A 23,864-nucleotide genomic window follows, 5' to 3' on the forward strand; every position below is an offset into this window, starting at 1 on the left:
AACCTCATGGTGATGAAATACCATCTTGGCATACTAATTTGAACACCATGTCTAGGACTGGAGAAATCAAGATTAAATCTTAATTTAGCCATAATCCTGGGTCAGTCTCTCCCAGCCTAACCTATCTCATAAGGCTATTGTGAGTGGGAATTGGAGTGCTATATTTGTCATCCTAAAATTGGAAGGAAAAGGGTGAGATTAAAAATATAAAAATAACTGTGCTTCAGTAAGGAGACAAGGATAAATTCCATGGGGAAAGCAACTCTCAGGGAATGTTGAAGCAATTCCTTCCTTCCCATCAACTTGTCTGTTACTAATTGTCTCCTTATGAACATGTTTTGAAAGACGGAAGTGTTCGGGTTTTTTTCTGTAACAATTTTTTAAAATTTTTCCAATAATTGTGATGGTCCATGATATCAAGGAGGTTATAGTCTAAACTTCAATGGCAAAAATACCAAAACAAAACAAAAACACCAGCAAAAGAAAGAGAGATGAAAAAGTAACACATAATAGATTCAGAGTACCTTTATTGGCATAATCGAAAAAAGATGGGAGCAGCATGACAAGGATAACAATGAAGATTGTGAATTTCATCCACTCACTCCTCTGCCTCCCTTCTTTGGCGTTACCAAAATCATACACCCATGTCAGGCCTGCTATGTGAAGAGCATCTCTTACATGTCAAAACAAACAAAAAAAAAAAACATGAGTTCCAGGCCAAAAGGGGCTTTATTTGAATTCTGCTACATCCACAGGTCCCAGTTTGGCACAATAAATACTTGGGAAAAGACAGATGGAAGGGGATAAGCACTTTATCAGCAAGTAACTTTATTGCCCTGTCCAAGAAAAATAATAGAAAATTGGGAATTGAGATACAAGCAGAAGCCAAGGACACTGGATTATTCTTTTGAAATAGTACCACATTAATTTCAGCATGAAAAACCAATCAAAAACATTAATGTTTGCACAGTCCTAGTGCGTAGTCGCATTACTCTTGGGAAAATCCTCAATTCTTACATTGCAAGTTATGTTTCCCTGCCATGGCTATTGCAGAGCAAACCAACCTGTAGAGAAGAGATAGGTGAACACTGGAGATACCTCTCTTATGTAGCAGGAAGCATCCTATATTGGCCAAATTCATTGCAGCACTGCATTTCCTGATAGTATTGGAACCAAAAGTGCATCATTTGGCTTCCTACTGGTCAGTTTGCATTTGTATGAAGCAGAGTATGATGCGTTAACCAGGGTATCTGGGTGCCCAGATCTGGGCATAAGAAAGAGAGAAAGAATGGTGTTTAACAGGTAAAGTAATATGGGGCAGCAACATGATCTAGGTGAGATGATTAAATTGCTGGCTAGTAATCTGATTAAGGTTCATTTGACAGAGGCCTAGAGGTGAATTCATGGCCCTTCCTAGATTTATGACCAAGGATAATGATATTGAGAGAGAAATCCTGAAAGCTTTGGGGATTATTCTGAAAATTTAGCTAAACTTCGTGAGAGAAACTCTGGAGGGTGAAACCAAGAGTGATACTTACTGTTATTTTTGGAGCTTTCAGGAAGTCAGACTCATTCTTGAGTGTGCCTAGGGGCTTTCCTTTCTTAAGAAAAAAAAATCCCTATTTAATTTTCAAACTGAATGTGTTTCCTCACAACTCTAGCCTCTGATCTTGGAGTACAGTCCACACAAGTCTCACTGGGGGAGAGTTAGGGCAACAGTAGCTACAATCATGGCTTCCTTCTTTCGGTAGGTTACGTCTTCATATATGGCACCAGTCTACATTTCCAAGTTGATACCAATGTGCCCAATAGTGAATAAATGAAAAAAATGAGCCAGCATCTCCTACTCAAATGAATTATTAGTGCATGACACTGTCATTTTGGCAGTATAGGGTTGCACTGTTTCTAATTTGCTACATTTGTATATTATGACATGTCATTATAGGGACATTCGCATATCACCTGTATGCCTGGACCTGTAAGAAGATGGAATTATCCTATTCCTATTTGCCTAGGTACGTCTCTGGAATACAAGATGTATTTAATCTGAAAACCATTGAAAAATTAAACATGAAGAGTTGTAACATGAAGAGTTGTAATGCCATAGAAGGTGGTCTCCAAAAAGTGAAAAAAAATACATATTGGTTGGAGCTATAATCTACAGATCCCACTCAGCTACACTTTATAATTAGTTCAGACTTTGTATATAGAGTATATTGTTATAATTCTGACCACTGAAGAAGACCCAGTAGGGTCGAAACGCTTTTGGTCTTATGTGCAGTTAGTTCTGTATAGTTTTTATGTAGTTTTTATTCTGTTTTTAAATTGTGCACCACAATAAATAATTACTGTTTTTATAATATTTTATTGTACAGCTCAACTTCTGAGTTCCCACGTGTTAAGGCTGGGTTGTGTTCCTTTTTTGGGTTTTTTTTTTTTTAAAGAACATGGTATTGCACTGGTATGCAATACCACGATTTTAAACAAACATAGAAGCTCCCACCCTCCCCCTGCCACCTTACAGTGCAATGGAACTTCACTGCGTTGGCTGCCATGCGAGAGCACAAATCTGAGGCAGACAAAGTGCAACAGGCCAAATGAGCTCTCCTGTGCGGGATCAGGAAGAAGCAGGGCAACCTGCCTGGCTCAAGCATTAGGCAGGAGCCTGGCACAGAACCACACTTATTATTTTTAGTTTTTTGTAGTGCATTACTAAAACCCCAGAGCCTCTTGTGGCGCAGGGTGATAAGGTAGCCAATATGCTGTCTGAAGCTCTGACCGTGAGGCTGGGAGTTCGATCCCAGCAGCCGGCTCAAGGTTGACTCAGCCTTCCATCCTCCCGAGGTCGGTAAAATGAGTACCCAGCTTGCTGGGGGGTAAACGGTAATGACTGGGGAAGGCACTGGCAAACCACCCCGTATTGAGACTGCCATGAAAACGCTGGAGGGCGTCACCCCAAGGGTCAGACATGACCCAGTGCTTGCACAGGGGATACCTTTACCTTTACCTTTACTAAAAACCCCTGATGGCATACTGAACAAATGAGAACATATAGAACAAGCAAAGACTCAAACTATATAACTATTAACAATTGAAATTGTTTAAAGAAAAGTATGTGAAAATTAAGAACACTGAATGGCATAGCAGTTGGTGGTATAGTTTGGGTGGATTTTAAATTAAAAAAAAAAACCTCAGTCGTGTAAAAAGACTCAGAAGATTTAATGTGGGCACCACAAACTGGCGTTCACTTAGAGGAAATGCTCCAAATAATTATGAATTCTCCCACAGATGCTGACAGCCTTACCTAAATTACCTAAATTATAGGATATATTATTGGAGGAAGCTCTTAGGACATTCTAAATTATATTATATTTCTCAATTGTGGTGATTTTAGCTTATAATAAAGTAAAGTATTATCCTAATGTAAAATAATAACCAACTTTTTATTTTAAAGGGTACTTATTTAGCAAATTAATCGAGAAAGCTTAAAGCTGAACTGTCCCCCCCTCCCCACATTAATGTTGTCTTAAATTATTCTTTATGTTAATCTCTCCTTTTTAGCACAGTGTGGTGGTTCTATGTCAGACTTCAGTGGAGTGATTCTAAGCCCAGGCTTCCCTGGAAATTACCCTAGCAGTTTGGACTGCACATGGACGATCATGCTGCCTATTGGTTTTGGTATGTTTTATTCCTATTTTAAAATAATAGAAGTGTATTTTTGTTGACTAGCAGGTGGCGACTCAACCAGCGAAGACATGACTCCAGCTTTTGGCGTATAACTTGGCCGCAGCCGTTTATTAACAAACCACCCTAACGTAGGGTTGGCATATGTAGGTAAGGGAGCCTGACCCCTTCAGCCGTCCGGCTGCTTGCTTTGAACCGCGGCGCCCAGCTCCACACCTCACTCCCAGCCGGGAGGATGGGACGCCTTCCGCCGCGGAATCCAGGGAAGTGGCCGCAAGGAACCCAAAGGGCGTCTGCCTCCATTGGTGTCCCTCCGCCGCTTGGCCCCCCGGGCCCCTGGCCCCTCAGCCGGGTAGGCTGCGCCCGGGACACGCCAGTCTCTTTAATGAGACCCCCACCTCAGGGAGTCCCGCACGTAGACGGGCTCCCTGCCAACAGGCTCCCTACCTGGCATATCCGACTGCGACAATAAATTTCCACAATACCAAGAAAGACAACAATAAACACGGGGAGGGTGGGCGGGTGTCTGTCCCTGCGAGCGGCTGGCGCGAAAGAGGGCGGGCGCGCCGGCTCCGGCCTTCTTATAGCCGGCCTCCCCACCCCTCTTCAGCCGCGCTCAGGCGCGGCCTGATGACGCCGCTGAGAGCCACGTCCCCGCTGGGCGCCCCGCCGTGTCAACAGCGGGCCGCGCCGAGACGCGGCCGCAATTTGTAGGTTTTATGGCTGCTTTAATTTATAACACTTAGGAGTGTCAAGACTCTGGTCCTATGTTCATGGATTACCTGTTCAGCTGTTCCCATGGTCTTGCCAGGACTTGAGCCATGTTCACGTGATATCTGCTTATCTGTTCTGATCTTTCATGTTTTAGGAATTTTCTGCAGACCAGAGGCTCAAGGACTTCCTTCTCAGAGCTTGTTTTGATGTCTCTGAAATACAGCGTAGGAATGCTTTGTAGAGTCTAGGCCCAGCTCACGCTTTATGTGCTTGGTACATTGTCTAGCATGCCAAAATTCATAATGGTGAGAGAGGTCACAGGGGAAACATAAAGAAATGTTTATAAGCCTGCTCTTTAGTTCTAGCTAGGAAGCACTTTGCTGTCTCTGTTGTGTACTTCATTAAATAGATTCCTGTCACCAACAGGTCTGTTTATTGAGAATTCGACAGAAACCTGACAGGTAGACATGGTGGTCTGTCTTATTTACATGGATGTGACAATCTTGTTTGCATAGAACTTCTGTTGGGTTTTACATTTCCACTATTGTTGATAGTATTGGTGGTAATTCAGCATGTACCACTTCACTCCACTTATGAAGCTGTCCGACCTTGAATATTTCATGTACTCGGAAAAAACACATGCCCACTGAGATTCCAGTGTGTGCACATGAGGGTTTGATTCATTCACTCTTAATCTACATTTAAAGATATATTTTTTAAAAAAACATTACATTTCTATGAAGAATACAAATTATGACACGTCAAATATTAACTTGAGGATTAAAAAAAAAACCTGGAAATTGAAACAGCAGTGCTTCAAAAATTATGATCCATGACATACATTTTAGCACATTTAGTGTCAAAACATATAATATGCCCTTTCTTGCAGAGTATTTTGTACCCATTATACCCTCAGATCTAAAAAGAAGGAAGGTGATATTAAACTAGGGATGCCAGTCCCCTGTTAGGGGTGAGGGATACCCTGTTTCCTGTTTCCTTCCACCAATGGAAATGGTAGGAGGAGAAAAATTTAAAAAATGGCTTTTGGGCAATATGATGTCAGTTCTGTAGAAAACTCTAGGAACCTCCAGAAATTCTGTGGTAAAATCCTATGGTAAAGTTTTCAGCCATCCCAAAAGGGTTTCCCCCAGACTCACAATGTCAGACTCTTATGTTTCTGCCCACCCACCCCCCCAGTCTCTTTCTGGTTGCCAAGAAAGGCCTAGCAGCCTTGTATTAAAGCCATGCTTTTCATATGTTAATGACTCATAAACAATCCTTAAGGACCATCAAAAGTACTTAGGTAAAAAAACTGTTATATATTGGAGATGAAAAAAGAATAATAATTAGAGTCTAGAGAGGAATCTCAGGGGGAACCATTTGGAACATCTCTTCCCCCTGATCCCCAATCTATCCTCTTTGGTTCACTAAGCTCTCAGGGACATAAGCAGACTAATTCATCCCCCACCCTTTTCTGTAGCTGGTCTTAACATGATATCTCTTTGGGAACATATTTTGTTTTATCCGGGTGGTTTTATGTTCTTTTTCCTTTATCCTTCTTTTAATTAATTAGCAGACAGTCCCTTGAGTAGATAACAACCTTTATTTTGTCTATGGTTGATCTCATTTTGAAGGTTTTATTATTTTTCCATACCCAGCTAATTTACTTTTTCTTTTGTTTTATATTAAGTTTAAATGACAATATATCATCTATACAGATGTCTCCATATGAGAATTGCATATCAGTCATATGGGCTATCAAATCTTTCCAAATACCTTCTAGTTTGTATCCATCTTAGAATTTTTGAAAAGCTGTTGGTTTAAGCATACAATAATAGTCCTTCACTTTCAGTATAAGTCTTCACTTTTTCTTCACTCGGTATTTTTCCCCCCTTAGAAATAACATTTTGCTTCTACAGTTTCACAGAGATGATCCTGGTTAATTTAATCACATATAAAGCAATTACTTCCTTTTCTTGAGAAACAAAATTCATGTAATTAAGAAGGAGAACTTCTGGAGTGTAGGGAATTAATACTGGCTGTCAGTACTCTGATAACCATATCCCAAAATGAATTATCTAGAGAGCAAGACCACTACACGCACGGAAATCAGCATTCATATAAGAATCTTACTAACATTTTTCTTCTTGGTTTTAATCCATCCATTTATTTAAAGGTAGCAAAGCCTCCACAGGTAAAAGAGGTAGTTTGCACCTCAGGCTTAGCTGAAACCACCAGCTATGCCTCTTCATTTTTCCAAAAGGGGGAGCAGTGGACAACACCCCTTACAGGCAGACATGGTCTGGGGTTGCCATCCTTCAGGTGGAACCTGGAGATTTCCTGGGATTTAAATTGATCACAGAGATCAGTTCCCCTGGAGGAAATATTTGCTTCAAACGGTGGTTTCTATGAAATTGTATCATCCCGACCCATTATGCACGGGGGTTTTAGCGCACATTCGGGGTGGAATGGCGGCGACTAAAATCACAGATAACGCACGGAGCCGGCTGCAACCGGCTGCAGCTTCGGTGCATGCCGCCGAAAAAGCCGCATCAGTGAAACGCGGAAGAAAGCGCAGCTTCCGGGTGAGCGGGGCGCAACCAGAAGCGGCGCCCGGATCGGCGCGTGCATAATCGGTTACTCTGGGTTTTGCCGCCGTTGCGCCCCGCCCCGTGTATAACCGGTATGCGTCGCGTCTTCCCCCTCCGCGTTTTCCACGTGACCCGAAATCGCCGTTTCGGCGGCCGTGCATAATGGGCCCCTCAGGCTCCACCATTATATCTCCAAGAGTTTCCCAACCTATAGGTGGCAATCCTAGGTGAAGCTCATTGGGCAAGACTCCCTCTGCAGTCTTGTGTTCTTCCACGATCCCTGTCACTTCACAACCAGTTTACAGTGAAATATGCTACTTGCATAGAGCATTCACCTTTCAAAGTGTTTGGGTAAAAATATTGAAGTAATTTGTTAATAAATGCAAAGTGTAATATACAGTCAGTGCCATATAGATCCATAAGAGAATTATGTATCAGTCATATGGCCAATTATATATTTCCAGATGTGGTACACTGTAGACAGCCAGTGTGCTGTATTGATTATAGCAAGCCCTTCTCAACCAAGGTTTATGAAACCCCAGGGTTTCTTCAAGACCCTTGAAGGGTTTCCCAAATGAGTGGGAGTTGATTCATTTTTCATGTGTTTTATAAACATTTAAAAACATCGGGTGATATGATTCTATACGATCCTGTTGACCCACTCTCCTCTCCTAAAATGGCCAATGATGGACCTGGAGGGGGTAGGAATGTGAGAGGCCATGGGTAGATGTGTACTCAGCTGTGCTTCCTAACAATCATGCAATTTCTGGGATTTCTTGAAGACTGAAGAATGTTTCAGGGGTTTCTCAATGCTGAAAAAATGTCGAGAAAGGCTGGATTAGAGAGTTGGATTGTAATTGCAGAGAAAGATGTTCAGGTTTCATTTTTGCTAATGAGGCACCCCCCTCTCTTAGACCCATTATGCACGGGGGTTTTAGCGCACATTCGAGGTGGAATGGCGGCGACTAAAATCACGGATAACGCACGGAGCCGGCTGCAACCGGCTGCAGCTTCGGTGCATGCCGCCGAAAAAGCCGCGTCAGTGAAACGCGGAAGAAAGCGCAGCTTCCGGGTGACCGGGGCGCAACCAGAAGCGGCGCCCGATCGGCGCGTGCATAATCGGTTACTCTGGGTTTTGCCGCCATTGCGCCCCGCCCCGTGTATAACCGGTATGCGTCGCGTCTTCCCCCTCCGCGTTTTCCATGTGACCCGAAATCGCCGTTACGGCGGCCGTGCATAATGGGCCCTAATGAAACCAACTTAAGGTTGTTTTGATAATAAAACACATGTCAGAGGCAGGGGGGGAGGAGTCCATGCATGTCAAGAATTTCTTGGAGAATATGTGTGATAAAAATGTAATATATAAGCAATATTGCATGTGGGAACTGAGGCAGAGAGAGATACCAGAACACATTCTATTAATGCATCCTAACAGTTATATCCAGCTGAAATTGATAAGCTTGGAGGAATGTAGTAACTTTAAAAAGAGAAAGATTCAGCACTGGAAGCAGGAGAATAAGAGTTTGTACTTATATGCCGCGTTTCCCTACCAAAAGGATTCTCAAAGCGACTTACAGTCACCTTCCCATTCCTCTCCCCACAACAGACACCCTGTGAGGTGGGTGAGGCTGAGAGAGCCCTGATATCACTGTTCGGTCAGAACAGCTTTTTCAGTGCTGGGGTAAGCCCAAGGTCACCCAGCTGGATGCATGTAAAGGAGTGGGGAATCAAACTGAACACAACTAGGTCTATGCCTGAATGAAAACAGACCTTGCTAGTAGGCTGAATAAATGTGAAAATGAGATGTGGTTTGAAAGGAGAGGTTAGGAATAGGTTGTGCATGGCAGCATCTGAATCGGCAGTTCCAGGCCGATGCAGCTAGTGGCGCACTGCAGGGGAGAGGGGAGGTGCAGGTGCTGGTGCGTAACTTGGCACACACATGCAGGTGTGGAGGTCCATGTGCACACCGAGTTATGTACCGGTGCCTCTCCTCCCCCCCCACAGTGCGCCACTGGCTGTGTCAGTCTGGAATGGCCAATTTGGATGGTGCCACACACAACCCTAGTTAGGACCTGGCCGCCTTACAGTCTGTGCATCTGTTCACACAATATTCCATATTTCCCCATCCCTCAGATCTGTTCCACGTTTCTACATTTCTACAGGAAGCAGGAACAGTCAGTCTTAATTTGAAATTAAATATGTAGCATAGATGTTCATCTTGGATATAACTAATATGACCTGGAAAATTATTTGCAAGGCTGCTGCTGGATATATGAAAGCATCTGTATTGTATAGCCACAAAAATAATTTAAATTGGATAATTACAGTATTGTTCCTCACTTCTCAAGGATTAAATTGACATTGGATGTCATTTCCTGAATATTATTCGAAATCCTTATGCTTGTCCCTGCCAGAACCATTCAATATGACTCAGTTATCTTTATAACGAAAACAATGATGGATCATTCTTTGTTAACATTGCATTATTTCAGACCAAAAGGAAGTCCTTTTACCTTATTTGCTGCACTTTCAGAATAAATGCTCATTCTTTTTTCCCGTTCTCTCTTAACAATTTTGCCAAATCTCTAAACGGCAGATTTCAGCCGTCTCACCTCTTGAATGAAACATTAAACTCTTGTCTTTCCATTTCCAGAGTCTCTGAGCACTGAAGTTTTCAGAGCTCTGGCTCTTTCTTCCCTGTGCATTAGCAGATAATCAGTGAAAGAGATGCCAGCACTTCCTTCTCTTCCTCAACTGGGATGAAAGCTCACAGTTTGCTAGATTTGGGCCACTGGCTTACAAAAAAGCATCCTACTGAATATCAGTCAAAACCAGAGAAAGCCTGTTGTGGAAATAATACAGTTATTTTTTTGTTTATTTGCCTCACTGGTCCTCCATCTTTCTCCCTAAATGGGGACCCAAATCAACTTATGTAATTCCCCTCTCTTCCCACTTTATCCTGTTAATGCTAGCTAGGTGTATAAGTCCCATTATTTCCAGTGTTTTACCATAGTTCACCAAGCTTTCTGAGGACTGTAAATAAAGGTTGCATCATTTTCAGTGTGATATACGGAAAGTATGCCTTAAAAAAGTATCTTTTAGAATGGAGACATAAATTAAATATTCATTACTTTTATCTCTGTATTGAACTCTTTCCAAAAATGCTTCCAAATTAGCGCAGTCTATTTGACTCATTCATCTGTGTATCTATCAGATTTTCATCCTGCCCTTGGTCCAAGGAGCTTATTCATGGTTCTCTCTCCACCATTTTGTCAGGCTGAGGGACAGAGATCCCTTCATTGTGTTCTGACACTCTTTGGCCCATTATGCACGGAGTGGAAGGTCCGCATTCGGGGTGGAATGGTGGCAGCTAAAATCACCAATTATGCACGCTGCAGGCGGCAACCGGGCGCAGAGTCAACGTATGCCGCCGAAAAAGCCGCGTTAGTGAGATGCGGAAGAATGTGTTCCTTCCCGGGACCAGGGCGCAACCAGAAGCGGCTCCGAGTAGCCACGTGCATAATCGGATACTCTGGGTTTTGCCGCCATTGTGTTCTGTCCCATGCGTAAGCGGTTTGCTTCACTTCTTCCTCCTCCGCGTTCTCCATGCTGCCGTTTCAGCGGCCATGCATAATAGGCCTTTAACAGCTCTACCACTCTTACTTAGACTTGTAAGCTTGCCCCAATGCATAAATTTGACCAAGGGAAAGCACCTTTTGTCTTCCATTAGAATACAGTAAGGCAAAATAACACAGGGAGAGGAAAAACCAACATCCAACAAGATTGTGTCTAAGAGATTTGTGGTGCTCCAGCATTTGACAGTTTACAATGCCATTAATATTATGCTTTCATATTCAAGGCAATCCTAGAACACTTGTGCATGACTGCTTTCAGGTGGGTGACAAGTGGGTTGAATGGACACAGATTGCCCTTGGCATTACGTGGGAACTTGTACAAGTGACCCAGTGATTCTTTTACAGCCACCCAGTGGCAGAGTAAAACATGTCCATGCGCTAAGAAATCTGAATATGGCTCCATGTTGCCCTGGTAGTAGGACATCTTCATATGTGGTATTTTCTTCCAGTATTTACATATTTACCCTGCAATATTATGGTATCCCTGCTTTGTAGAATGTCTTCTCTGAGGAGGCACTGTAGGGCTTCCTTGTTTGCCAGGGTTTTTTGATGGTGTTTAAATGGCAAGCATCTTTTAAGGGAGAGGGATTGCAAGATTGTTCTTTTTCTTTTCTTTTGGTTTTACTTAGAAATATTTCTTTAATTAGTGCTGTAAGCAACCATGACCCAATGATGAGGTCAAAATGATTTGTTAAAAGATTCAGTAAATGTTACTGTATTGAAAAACCTTGATATCATTTATCGTATTTTCTTAGGTATCAAATAATGTTTTTCCAGGTGTGCACTTGCAGTTTGTTAATTTTTCAACGGAGACCATACATGATTACTTGGAAGTCAGAAGCGGATCAACAGATACAAGTTCTGTTATTGGGAGACTCAGTGGCCCCCAGTTACCAGCTTCTCTTTTCAGTACGACCCACGAAACTAACTTATATTTTCATAGCGACTATTCTCAGAACAAACAGGGATTTCATATTGTGTATCAAGGTGAGTGTTTAAATATTTATTATATGGATTATGTGTCTCTTTTTAAGCTATAAGAAGATGTCTATGGAATCATTTATAAGGAACATATACTTGCTGTTTGTATAATTTTGTCCCAACTGGAGTGCAAAAACCGTTTTCAGTTCAAGTTAGGATCAAATGACCCAGTGGGAAATATTGAAATATTGTATGGACCTGCTGTTAGGCTGGATCCATTGGAAGATTGCTGCAGATGGTAATCGCTGCTTCTCGCTGTTACAGCCCAAAATATTCCCCAGCAATACCTCCAGGGACAGGACCCTTACAGAAACAGCATCAGGGAAATTCAAGATCCACATGAGAGGAGGGGGTGGACTGTTGAGATCCAAACCATCAACGTGTGCAATGTTGTACATGTACTGAGCATGTGTGCATGTCAATATATGTGGCTCATTTGATCCTTAAAATCCTACTGCCACCATATATTTAAATGAAAATTTAAGCAGGCCTGTATACTACTTATCATAGATGTCAGAGCCAAAATAATTGTGAAACTACTACTATGAGAACATGGGCACATGTTTTGACATATTTTCACAAATAACAATCTGTCATATGACCAACATTTTGCGAGTAAGGGGGATTTCAAATGCAGTGACCTTTATACATTGGGAATTGCAGATCAAGTGGAGCATGTGGACTAGAACTGGATAGAACAATTAAAATGCACAGATTTGTTTATATATTAGGAAAGCCATAAATTCAGAGCAGCGCACTGTAAATTATCAAGGATTCACATTAGCATGTAAAAAAACATTCAGATGCTCTTTTATCATCCCCTTCCCAATGTTAGTAGTTTAGAAATATGAAGTTATATCTTAGAATTGGGGCTTAATTGATCTATGAAATTTTATAATTGTAAGCCGCCACGAGTCTGTTGAGAGTAGTGGGATATAAATCCGAAAGAAAGAAAGAAAGAAAGAAAGAAAGAAAGAAAGAAAGAAAGAAAGAAAGAAAGAAAGAAAGAAAGAAAGAAAGAAAGAAAGAAAGAAAGAAAGAAAGAAAGAAAGAAAGAACCTTATGTTAATTCTTATGGTTTCATTTAATTTCAGCATATCAACTACAGAGTTGTCCTGACCCACGTCCATTTCGCAATGGTTTTGTCATTGGGACAGACTTTACTGTAGGACAAACTGTTTCATTTGAATGCTTCCCTGGATACACCTTAATTGGGAACTCAGCACTTACTTGCCTCCATGGGATCAGTCGGAACTGGAACCATCCTCTTCCAAGGTGTGAAGGTATGTTTTCAGTAGAGATATATCAGCTCATCTTCATTGTGGGTCTGCACAGGCATACAGCCACTGGAAGATTTTTGTAGCTACATTAGCAGCAGAGCAGAAGAATCCCATCCCAAAAGGAATTATTGAAGCTATTTTCCCACACATTGGTCACGTGGTCCAGGGAGGGACTCCATATTCTCCCTCAGGCCCATTATGCATGGAGTGGAAGGTCCGCATTCGGGGTGGAATGGCGGCAGCTAAAATCACCAATTATGCACGCTTCAGGTGGCAACCGGGCGCAAAGTCAACATATGCCGCCGAAAAAGCCGCATTAGCGAGATGCGGAAGAAAGTAGAGCTTCCCGGGACCAGGGCGCAACCAGAAGCGGCTCCAGAGTAGCCGCGTGCATAATTGGATACTCTGGGTTTTGCCACCATTGCGTTCCATCCCGTGCGTAAGCAGTTTGCTTCGCTTCTTCCTCCTCCGCGTTCTGCTGCTGGAGAAGAACAGTTCTTAGTTAGCTCCTATTTTTGTTCTTCAAAACAAAATGTTGTTGTTCAAAAACTTTCCTTCTTGTTCAACAAAGAAGATGAGAATGGATGAGCACTCTTGTGCCTAGGGAACAGCCATAATGTATTGGTATGTAATATCTGCCTGCAGTTTATTCCAAAAGTCAGAGCTGTTTCACCACTTGCCTCATAGCTGCTTTATGGGGAAAGGCTCAGTCTATAACCGTTTACCCAGCAGCAAAGATGTCTGCCCTCTTAGAACAGCCTGTATTCTCAGTCTCCAGTTTCTGCTCTCTGTCAGAAGTAACCTTCACACTTCTGGAGGGAATCCTAGAGATGGCAAATGCAGTGACCTGTATACATTGGGAATTTCAGATCAAGTGGAGGTTGTGGACTAGAACTGGATAGAACAATTAAAAATGCACAGATTTGGGTATATGTTAGGAAAGCCATAAATTCAGAGCAGCACACTGCAAATTGTCAAGGGTTCATTTTAGCATGTTAAAAACATTCAGGTGCTCTTTTATCATCCCCTCTTCCTTCCTTTTCACCCATCCTGCGCCATCCTCTTAAATAGCTGGAAAAATGCGAGCTAAGCAAAGAATTGGATCCCATTCCACCCCAGTTGATAAAAAAGGACAGGAAGATGGGTGCCTTGAGACATCAAGCTTATTTGTAATAATCTTTTAGAAGAAGAAGAATTTGTTTTCATATGCTACTTTTCTCTACCAGAAGGAGTTCCAAAGTGGCTTACAGTTGCTTTCCTTCTGACTATCACTAGGTGACAAGTTTCTGCCATTACTGCACAAAATTACTTCAGATTCCTGAGTGTTGTCCATCTTTGAAAAAGTCTATCAATTAGATCCATCCAATATAACTTCACTTTGAACTTTTTGCCACCTGCTCTCATGAACTCTTGTGTTTTGTATTGTGTTGTGTTAATTTGATTGCTCTTACAAATGGCTTTTGGTTTGTGATTTTACATTATTTTACATTTTATAAATAATAATAATAATCCCTTACAATTCTATATTTCAATGAGATGGGGTTTTAGTTCAGTCAGATGTTTCATCCTTAGTAGCTATCAACTCAAGTAAGTTTTAAATATTTTTAAGGCATAAACCTACCTAAGCATCATTCCTTTTCCTCTTTTTTTGTAGCTCTTTGTGGAGGAAATATAACTTCAATGAATGGCACCATATATTCTCCGGGCTACCCTGATGAGTATCCTAATTTCCAGGACTGTTTTTGGCTTGTAAGAGTACCACCAGGAAATGGCATCTATATCAATTTTACTGTTCTTCAAACAGAGCCAATATATGATTTCATAACGGTCTGGTAAGCAAAAATGAATATTCTTGATTTATATTATGGCATACCACATGGAGCAACAAGGCAGATAACCAGTTGTGGCCTGTTTTAATGTCCCTAGTACTAGTAGTACTAAATTGTCTCCCAAGCTGACTAAAAAGAATATACCTCACTGAAGGGTAAATGTACTTCATTATTGAAAATGTCATTCTTTGGAATTTCATTGTTTGGAAACGCTCTTACCCATTGTGTGTTTATAGTACATACATTTGTCATTAAGTGTAAGTTGGCAGTTATGAGTAATTGCTTTCCACACTCATGCAAAAGTATTCAACATTGTACAATGCAAACAATGCCTTGCAAGTGTCACAAGGAAATCCTTACTGAAGAATGCTTCCTGCCCTTTATAACTGTGACATCAAGTGATGAATGAGTTGAGTGAAAGGGCCATATGCATAAACATGCCTGATACAATGTTTAGAGCCTCTTGTGGCGCAGAGTGGTAAGGCAGCCGTCTGAAAGCTTTGCCCATGAGGCTGGGAGTTCAATCCCAGCAGCCGGCTCAAGGTTGACTCAGCCTTCCATCCTTCCGAGGTCGGTAAAATGAGTACCCAGCTTGCTGGGGGGTAAATGGTAATGACTGGGGAAGGCACTGGCAAACCACCCCGCATTGAGTCTGCCATGAAAACGCTAGAGGGCGTCACCCCAAGGGTCAGACATGACTCGGTGCTTGCACAGGGGATACCTTTACCTTTACAATGTTTAGTTCTCCTTGCATCATCTCTTCTGTAAAACCAGTTCACAAGCTAGTGGCTATTTAGCAAGTTCAGTTGATACTTGGTTGTGTCAGCTGATAGACTGGCAATCTTCAAGCAAAGAGAAACACTTCTCTTGGATGCTTTAGGATGCTTTGGGCTGATCCTGCATTGAGCAGGGGGTTGAACTAGATGGCCTGTGTGGCCCCTTCCAATTCTATGATTCTGTCATTCTGTGATTCAGTCTGCCAAGATATTAGGCCTTTTCTGTTATATCAAAATTCTAGGCACCAAAGCCTAGGGAAAACAGGAAGATACATTCATTGCACCTTTATTGCCTTTGTCATTTTCCAGGACTTACACATTAATCTGGTCTGGTCCTGCAGACCCCATGAATATTGTGGTGTCTTTTTGCAGAGAGGGAGCTTGGTACTGGACAGGGCTAAGCTCACCAGAATGGCCATGAAAATGACCCTTCATTCATCTACAATGTATTGGTCAACGAGATGTGGAATTGAACCTATCCAACATTTTCACAACAGTTTCTTGTTTGTGAATCAGTTCTGCAAGTGGCATCGGAACACAGACTGTGTCATTTGTTTGCTTTGCCATAGCAACAAAAGCTACTTAAATGAATGCCTTGAAGAAGTACACAAAAAATAAAAATAAAAATAAAGAAGTGCTTTAAGGGCACTTCTTTTTGTGTTTGAACTTTCTTTGAGAAGGAGGAGGCAGAGAACAAAATTAGATGTAATAGCTAGTAGATTTTGTATTATTATTTTGCCCAGGATTCTGTTGACAAAAAAACCTGCTAGAACATTAAGCGAGCCATAATTCTAAACGGCCCGTAATTTTATGATCATTCCAGTGTCATCATTTCAGTGTCCAACTCCAACGACAAACCACATGTCTGTGACCAAATGTTAACATCTGTAGCGGCAATTAATTGCACCTGCCCATTAGAGGGAGCATTTCAGTGCTCCATAAACAAAGAAATGTTTCCTGGCCATTAAATATCTGTAAAATGAACTTGACAGAAATCTTACGAGCATTAAAAATGTAGCGTGCACATGTTTTATGGTGGTTTGACGCCATGCAGGAGGATGGAGGCAGTCCCAAATGCTATAAACACCAGCCTTTGAACTGTGAGGGGCTGCTTGTTATTTGATACATTTATTTGCTGGTAAGAGATTTAGAGGATGATGGAGAAGAATGGAAAGATACTGTTTTTTCCCCCAAATACATCTAGTTTTTAGGGTGAAAATGGATGAAGAAAAAAAAAGGAAAGAACAGGAACTTGATCTGAGACATTTTAAAGGAATATTTGCTGGAAAGAAAACTGTGAAAAATGTTGCCTTTTATTTATTTTAGTTGCATACTATCTTTAAGGTTATTTTCCCCGTGTACTGCCATTTTACAACGATCATTTATTTCAATACGTCTTCTGTTCACATGCCATTGAAGTGGGAAAAAACTAGATATTAGCTCTCGGTGAAGTATGCCAGTTGGGTATTGACTTGCTGTGTACTAATTTGTTAATGTGCCAGTTTGGTGTAGTGGTTACGAGCACAGACATCTAATCTGGTCAACCATGTTTGATTCCCTGCTCCCCCACATGCAACCAGCTGGGTGACCTTGGGCTCTCCACAGCACTGATCAATATACTGACCGAGCAGTAATATCAGGGCTCTCTCAGCCCCACCTCCGTCATGGGATTTCTGTTGTAGGGAGAGGAAAAGGAAGGTGGTTGTAAGCTACTTTCAGGCTCTTCTTGATATAGAAAAGCAGCATATCAGAACCAATTTTTCCTTGCTTTTCTAAAACGTTTACATTCTGTCTTTCTGAAAGGCCCTATTAACTAGAATTATCATTTTTCAGACTTTTCATTCCCACTCCCCTCACAAGCCTTGATCTTGCCTACAGAAAAGGCATTGAATTGTGATGACAATGTTTGTTACTGTTACTTTTTAGGGATGGTCCAGACCAAAGTTCTCCGCAGATTGGACAGTTTAGCGGCAACACCGCATTGGAATCAGTCTACAGCACATCAAACCAAATACTCATCAAGTTCCACAGTGACTTCACGACAAGTGGCTTCTTTGTGCTCAGTTATCATGGTTAGTGGTTTATATGCATTGACTGTGACTTGTGGAAAATATTTCCCTGCTCAATTCCACATGAGCAAGAGGTTGTTTTATGTAACAAAGCCACATCAGTATATGCGTATTTACATAACAGAAGTGTAATAGTGTCCTGGTCCTACTTGTGGAAAATAAATAAGAATAAGAATAAGAATAAGAATAAGAATAAGAATAAGAATAAGAATAAGAATAAGAATAAGAATAAGAATAAGAATAAGAATAAGAATAAGAATAAGAATAAGAATAAGAATAAGAATAAGAATAAGAATAAGAATAAGAATAAGAATAAGAATAAGAATAAGAATAAGAATAAGAATAAGAATAAGAATAAGAATAAGAATAAGAATAAGAATAAGAATAAATATTGGGAAATGTTTTGTTAAAAGTAATTGTAGAAACTAGTCACCTATTACTCCAAAAAGCTATATTGCTTGGTATAAGTGGAGGCTATTTATTGACTGTGAATTAAAACATGACATCAGACCCATTAATTACTTCAAAAATACCTGGGTTTTATATTTGTTGTGAGCCGCCCTGAGGCAGATAGGGGAGGTTGGCATACAGTAATAATTGCAATTGTAATTATAATTAAACGTTCAGTAGTACTATGCTATCGCCTGGCTCAGGGGTAGTCAAACTGCAGCCCTCCAGATGTCCATGGACTACAATTCCCAGAAGCCCCTGCCAGCGAATGCTGGCAGGGGCTTCTGGGAATTGTAGTCCATGGACATCTGGAGGGCTGCAGTTTGACTACCCCTGGCCTGGCTCTTCCAATGCCAGCAGTCCCCTGCTTTAAATTAAGGCCTGGAATCCATGGCCACCTTCTTCCTTTCTAAACTGAGAAGTTATTGAGAAAAAAAGTATCTGGAATGTTTGGGTCAAGAATGTGCTTTCTCCAGGCCTTGCTCGTTGGGAACTTTCAATAAGTTACAGAAGTATGTCCCCTAGATCAGGATGCTTTTATTTAATTTATTTTTTTGAGAATCTTCTTCGATTAAGGTCCACTGTCTTTAGGTCCTGATGCCTACACTTACAGTAACAATGATATGGCATAGCCACATTACTTCCAATGAACTTCCAATACAGTCTACATCTAGGAAAATGTACTTCTCATTATTTCATCTTATTTTGGAAGAGCACTGCCTCTTTGCCTGTTAATATGACTATGTGCTGCCCTAGCCAGGCACACACAGGGTTAGTGCAAGGGCAAGCACAGTTACCAAGTCAAGCAAGTTCAAAGCGCATACCAGAGAGTAGTCAAAAGTTCAGTCCAGGTCTTATCAGGAATTGTTAGCTGACAAAGTCCAAAGGAGAACCGAAAGAGTTGTCGTTTATCTTTACCAAGGTCAAGCCAGGAATCAAACAGAGCTTCGCTGAAGCGTCGGGGAGCAGGAAACCAGTCAAGGCAATGGGTGGACATGTGCACAAAGTTGCAGCCACACTGGGAAGCACTTCAGCTGTGCTTAAGTACAAGCTGAGCTGTCACACCAAGTAGCTGCACCTGGCACTCAGCCTTCCTCCGATGAATGAGCCCCACCTGAGCCCAACCTAGCCTGTTGCTGTAGTCTAAGCCGAGCACTTTGCCTGCGTGTTGCCAACGTTGTCCTCCTGCCTTCCCTCCTGTGCTCTGGAGATGAGTCTGGGCTGTTCAGGGGTGTTGCTGCAGGCTGAGATAATGCTGGTGCAGAGGGCATGGTGCTTGTCCGGCTGGGACCTGGTTGTGGCTCCCTATCGGGACTTGCCTCTCTAAGCAGCACCCTGCTGCTTTGCTCCAGCTCCTCCACTTCTTCCTCCGAGGGAGCTGGCAGAATGAGCTCAGACAGTGGTGCAGAGGCACCCTCTGGAGACAGGGCCCTGACAGACTACATAGGTTTGGAAGGATTCTTAAAAGTGTTTTCTCCAGAATCCTTTAAAGTTGTTTTTTTTCTCTCACCAACATCAGTTTATCCAAAATACATAATAATTGAGGGATTGCCAGAAGTGAAAATTCACAAACAAATATTTCAATACTGTTGGGTCCAGATGGTCTACTTTGTAGATTCCAATCTTTTAAAGATAAAGTGATAAATGCTGATGTCATCCTGCTAAAAAGAACACCATATTAATTATGATCCTTTCTGAATTTCCATAGCATACCAACTTCGAGTGTGTCAGCCTCCACCTACTATACCAAATGCTGAAATTCTGACTGAGGACGACGAATTTGAAATAGGTAAAGTCAATCCATGCATAAATAACACTTTTCACCTAAAGAAATGTGCTAAATCTGCAGCACTCCCTGGTATTCATAGCTTGTACGAACAAACAGCTTTACACGTTAAAACAATCTACAGGTTAATTGAACCACTCTGTAGAGGATTTGGAAAATACATGGATTATGTGCGCTTCAAAAAAATGGAGGCTACAACTGCTGCCAGGGGCAACCAGGGGGTCTGCTATTTTGATTGTCACTAATAGGGAAGAACTGGCTGAGGAGGTAAGAGGTCAAAGTTTTGGGTGTGCTTGGTAGTAATGACCATGTGAGTTTGAACGTTATGATCTTGGGGAAGAGAAAAGCCGTACGTTCTGTAGGACCGAGATCTATGTATCATTGCATTTGTTGAGTTAAATATGAAATAAAGTGCATTTCAAATCACTTTTGAATCCTGTCCTGCGATTTTCAAGCAGAAAAGCCATCTCCAAACCACAATATTTGGGTGTCTGGAAAAAGACAGCAGGAATAAATGTCTTTGATGCCGTTCCTTTAATTACTGTCATGACTGCTACAAAATACTGAGCTTTAAAACTCAACCAGCCTGCTGCTGTGCTCTGCAGAGTAACAAGCAGCCGATGCTTATGACTCACACTAATAGTATAGCTGGCAAGAAATGATAAATGTGGCTGCTCATTTGCCACAACATTTCCTCTGTCTAATCAAAACGAGTTGCACCAGTGGTCATTTACACATTATATATGGCGGGTGCTTCATTAATCAGTGTTGCTGTCAATGCCAAAAATCCTCATTAATTGTTGTTTAACTGCACACTCTCTTTTTTTATCACAGGGGATATAATAAGGTATCAGTGTCTACCAGGGTTTACATTAGTTGGTAATGAGATTCTGACATGTAGACTGGGAGAAAGGCTGCAGATGGATGGAGCACCGCCTGCTTGTCAAGGTTTTGTGTTTGGAATTTTTTCTCCTTTTTTTTTTAAATGTATTTGCATGTTGCTGTGACATGTCTTCAGATTTGTTTCAAATGGACTCATGTATTTGTATTATGCATTTATACCCATCAGACCTTCAAAGCAGCTAACAATGGTGATATGCAACTGTATTCCACTTAAAAGGCACTTCTATACTTTGGTTACCTTTCTCAGAGATTAGACCAAGCACAATTTATCTGCCTGTTTCCACTTGTTCTTTCCTCACCCAGGGTAATGTCCGTCACTGATGGCTACCCAGCATGAGCTGGTCACAGATTAATAATGTTTGGCTCAGTCCACCATTTTGTTCCATTGGTTCCCATGTGATCCTCTGTCACTAGAGATCTGCTGATGTAAGATGGTCTTGCATTGATGCAGATGCGCAGATGTGAAACAAACAAGTATAACAATACCACCTCTGGCTGAGACAGGTCTGCTTCCCCAGATTAGAGCCCACCACGCTCAACCAATACACCACACTGGCTCTTAGCCATCTTAACCATTCTGCCATCTTTCCTGGGCAGCTGAGGTTCCTTCAAATCCTGAAGCAAAAATCTGATTATCAGTATTACACAGATCAACCACCATGTGGATGGATTTAAGGTAGACTATCTGAGTCCTTTGGACTGCAAAGCGAACAAACCAGTCAGTCCTAGAGGAGATCAGCCCTGCCTGCTCCTTAGAAGGTCAGATCCTGAAGATGAAACTCAAATACTTTGGCCACCTCATGAGAAGGAAGGACTCCCTGGAGAAGAGCCTAATGCTGGGAGCGATTGAGGGCAAAAGAAGGGGACGACAAAGAACGAGGTGGCTGGATGGAGTCACTGAAGCAATAGGTGCAAACTTAAATGGACTCTGGGGAATGGTAGAGGACAGGAAGGCCTGGAGGATCATTGTCCATGGAGTCGCGATGGGTCGGACACGACTTCGCACCTAACAACAACATCTGAGAAATACTAATGTGAAAGAGCATAATGAACTTTCTGCTAAGAATTCAAAAGAGCGTATGGCAAATGAAAGAGAAGAAATACTGCAAAATCTGGCAAAAAAGGAATAACTTTCTTTGCCCTCATCTGTACAGAGACAGTGGCAAGATATAACTGTAAGCCTTGGCTAACAGTACCATCCGTCTACATTTATTGAAATGTCTTAGACACAGACAAATCTGCTTAGGACTGCATTGTTAATTTCCTAACATTTCAGAGTCCCTTTGCAGGTTGGTGCCTAGTAAAGAGGCAGCAAGGAGAAATAAATTTGTCATATAACTACAACATTCCTTCTCAATTGGAACTACAAATTGCAGCCCTATGCAGGAACAGTGTAGTTTAAGCCCACTGGTTTCAACAGCCTTAAACTGGAGTCATTCTATATTGCAATATAGACATATCCAGCATTTAATTGGAAAGCTACTTGCAGAAAATATCCACTTTCACTGAGACTGGAGCCAATCGTATTCGAACATGCAGGGCCAGGTTTTAACAGCTACTTAGTGAGCTAAAGCGTCAACGATAGCATATCTAGTGCAGGCGATCTTTCCGAGAATAGGAATACCATTTCAATGTATTCATGCAATTTATGCCCTGACTTTCGGTCCTCATCAAGACCACCAAGTGACTAACAAATTAAAAATGCACATCTTAAAAACAAAGAAAACATGTCATTAAAACAAAACTAATGGTAAAATAGATACACAAGGCACAAAACCAGCTATTAAACATAGGGAAAGGAGAGAGGATCCCAGACAAACAAAAAGTCTTCGCTTGCTGCTGGAAGATGACACAGAAAGGAAAAGTTGAGACTCTCTAAGGAGAGAGTTCTAGAGTTTTGATGCCGTTACTGAAAAGGCCGTGTCCCAGGTTGCCACCCACCTAAGCTCAGAAGGCAAGGGCAAATGAAGCAGGGACTCAGAAGATGACCAGAATGGTCTCATAGCTTCATCAGGGAATTAGCAGTCCTTCAAATGTGCTAGACCCAAGCTATATAAGGCTTTAAAGGTGAGCATTGCCACTACCTTGAAATTTACCTGGAAACAAGTTAGGAGCCATTGTGGATGGGCCATGAATGGAGCGGTATCATCCCTATGGTGCATCCCTATGATCCATCCCTATGACCCATTCCCAGATGAAGAATTTAGGACCAGATGAAGTTTCTGGACAATTTTTATAGTCATAAGAACATTCAGGCTAACAGGCGTCTTGTGTTTGATAGGTTGGATAGAGATTTCCTTGCGATGATCGGTTAGTGAAAAAGTTATGACTTGATTCCATTTTGCATGCAACGGTTGAAGGGAAAACAGTTTGTGCACACACACTCATACACACAGGTTAAAAGTAGCTTCTTAGCTTTTAGTGAGCTCATAAAATTAAATGTTCGGAGAAGGTGAAAACTGGCAAATACATGGTTATAATTTGAAAGTGAGTTTTTTCAACGCAGGAGGCTTGCAGGGATGTACTTATAAATAATTGAACTGAGGTGCTAATAAAATCAGACACATTATAGCTAAAAGATGCATCAGTTCACCCAGCATTTACCAAGTATCTGTTTAACACTGTATTTATCGTGTTTTATTTCCATTTCATACCACAAATATGAATAACCTGGAGAAAAAAAATCTGCTTCTCACAATCTGTTATTAGTTCATATCTGAATAATGTATCATTTCAAAAAGCAAGCAGTCTCATTTTCTGTTTCCTTTCACACTGTTCAGGTCTAAGAATAAAGTACTTCTGTTCCTTTTAGACTTGAGAACCACTGCTTTTAATTAATGTTCCAGAGAAACTGCCTTGTGATTTCAGTATCTGGGAAATGAAGTATTGTATTGAGCTGTCCAACTAGCCCAGTGGAAAGAAGGGCTAAATTAACAGATACAATTCTGATTTATAATCTTTTGTGATGTGATAACCAGGAAATCTAAACATATCTTTACAGAAATCTATGTGTAGTCTTGACTTACCCCATATACTTACGTATAAGCCTAGTTTTTCAACACCCTTTTTCACACTGAAAAAGCCCTCCTCAGCTTGTTGTTGTTGTTGTTAGTTACGAAGTTGTGTCCGACCCATCGCGACCCCATAGACAATGATCCTCCAGGCC

At 41.5% G+C, this 23,864-nt stretch overlaps 1 protein-coding gene across 8 annotated transcripts in view; it reads left to right on the plus strand.

Annotated features, from left to right (window-relative positions):
• CSMD3 (CUB and Sushi multiple domains 3) overlaps nucleotides 1-23,864 on the plus strand; it is a 675,220-nt gene that overhangs the window by 541,059 nt on the left and 110,297 nt on the right. For all 8 annotated transcript variants that reach the window (XM_077351631.1, XM_077351632.1, XM_077351635.1 and 5 more), the window contains 8 exons: nucleotides 1,946-2,015; nucleotides 3,562-3,678; nucleotides 11,402-11,611; nucleotides 12,700-12,888; nucleotides 14,540-14,717; nucleotides 17,417-17,562; nucleotides 19,718-19,798; nucleotides 20,630-20,743. In XM_077351631.1, coding sequence (XP_077207746.1) covers nucleotides 1,946-2,015; nucleotides 3,562-3,678; nucleotides 11,402-11,611; nucleotides 12,700-12,888; nucleotides 14,540-14,717; nucleotides 17,417-17,562; nucleotides 19,718-19,798; nucleotides 20,630-20,743 — 1,105 coding nt within the window. The remainder of the gene's footprint in view (nucleotides 1-1,945; nucleotides 2,016-3,561; nucleotides 3,679-11,401; nucleotides 11,612-12,699; nucleotides 12,889-14,539; nucleotides 14,718-17,416; nucleotides 17,563-19,717; nucleotides 19,799-20,629; nucleotides 20,744-23,864) is intronic.

Source organism: Paroedura picta, chromosome 9 (genome assembly GCF_049243985.1).
Source record: "Paroedura picta isolate Pp20150507F chromosome 9, Ppicta_v3.0, whole genome shotgun sequence".
In the NCBI taxonomy this organism is placed as follows: Eukaryota; Metazoa; Chordata; class Lepidosauria; order Squamata; family Gekkonidae; genus Paroedura; species Paroedura picta.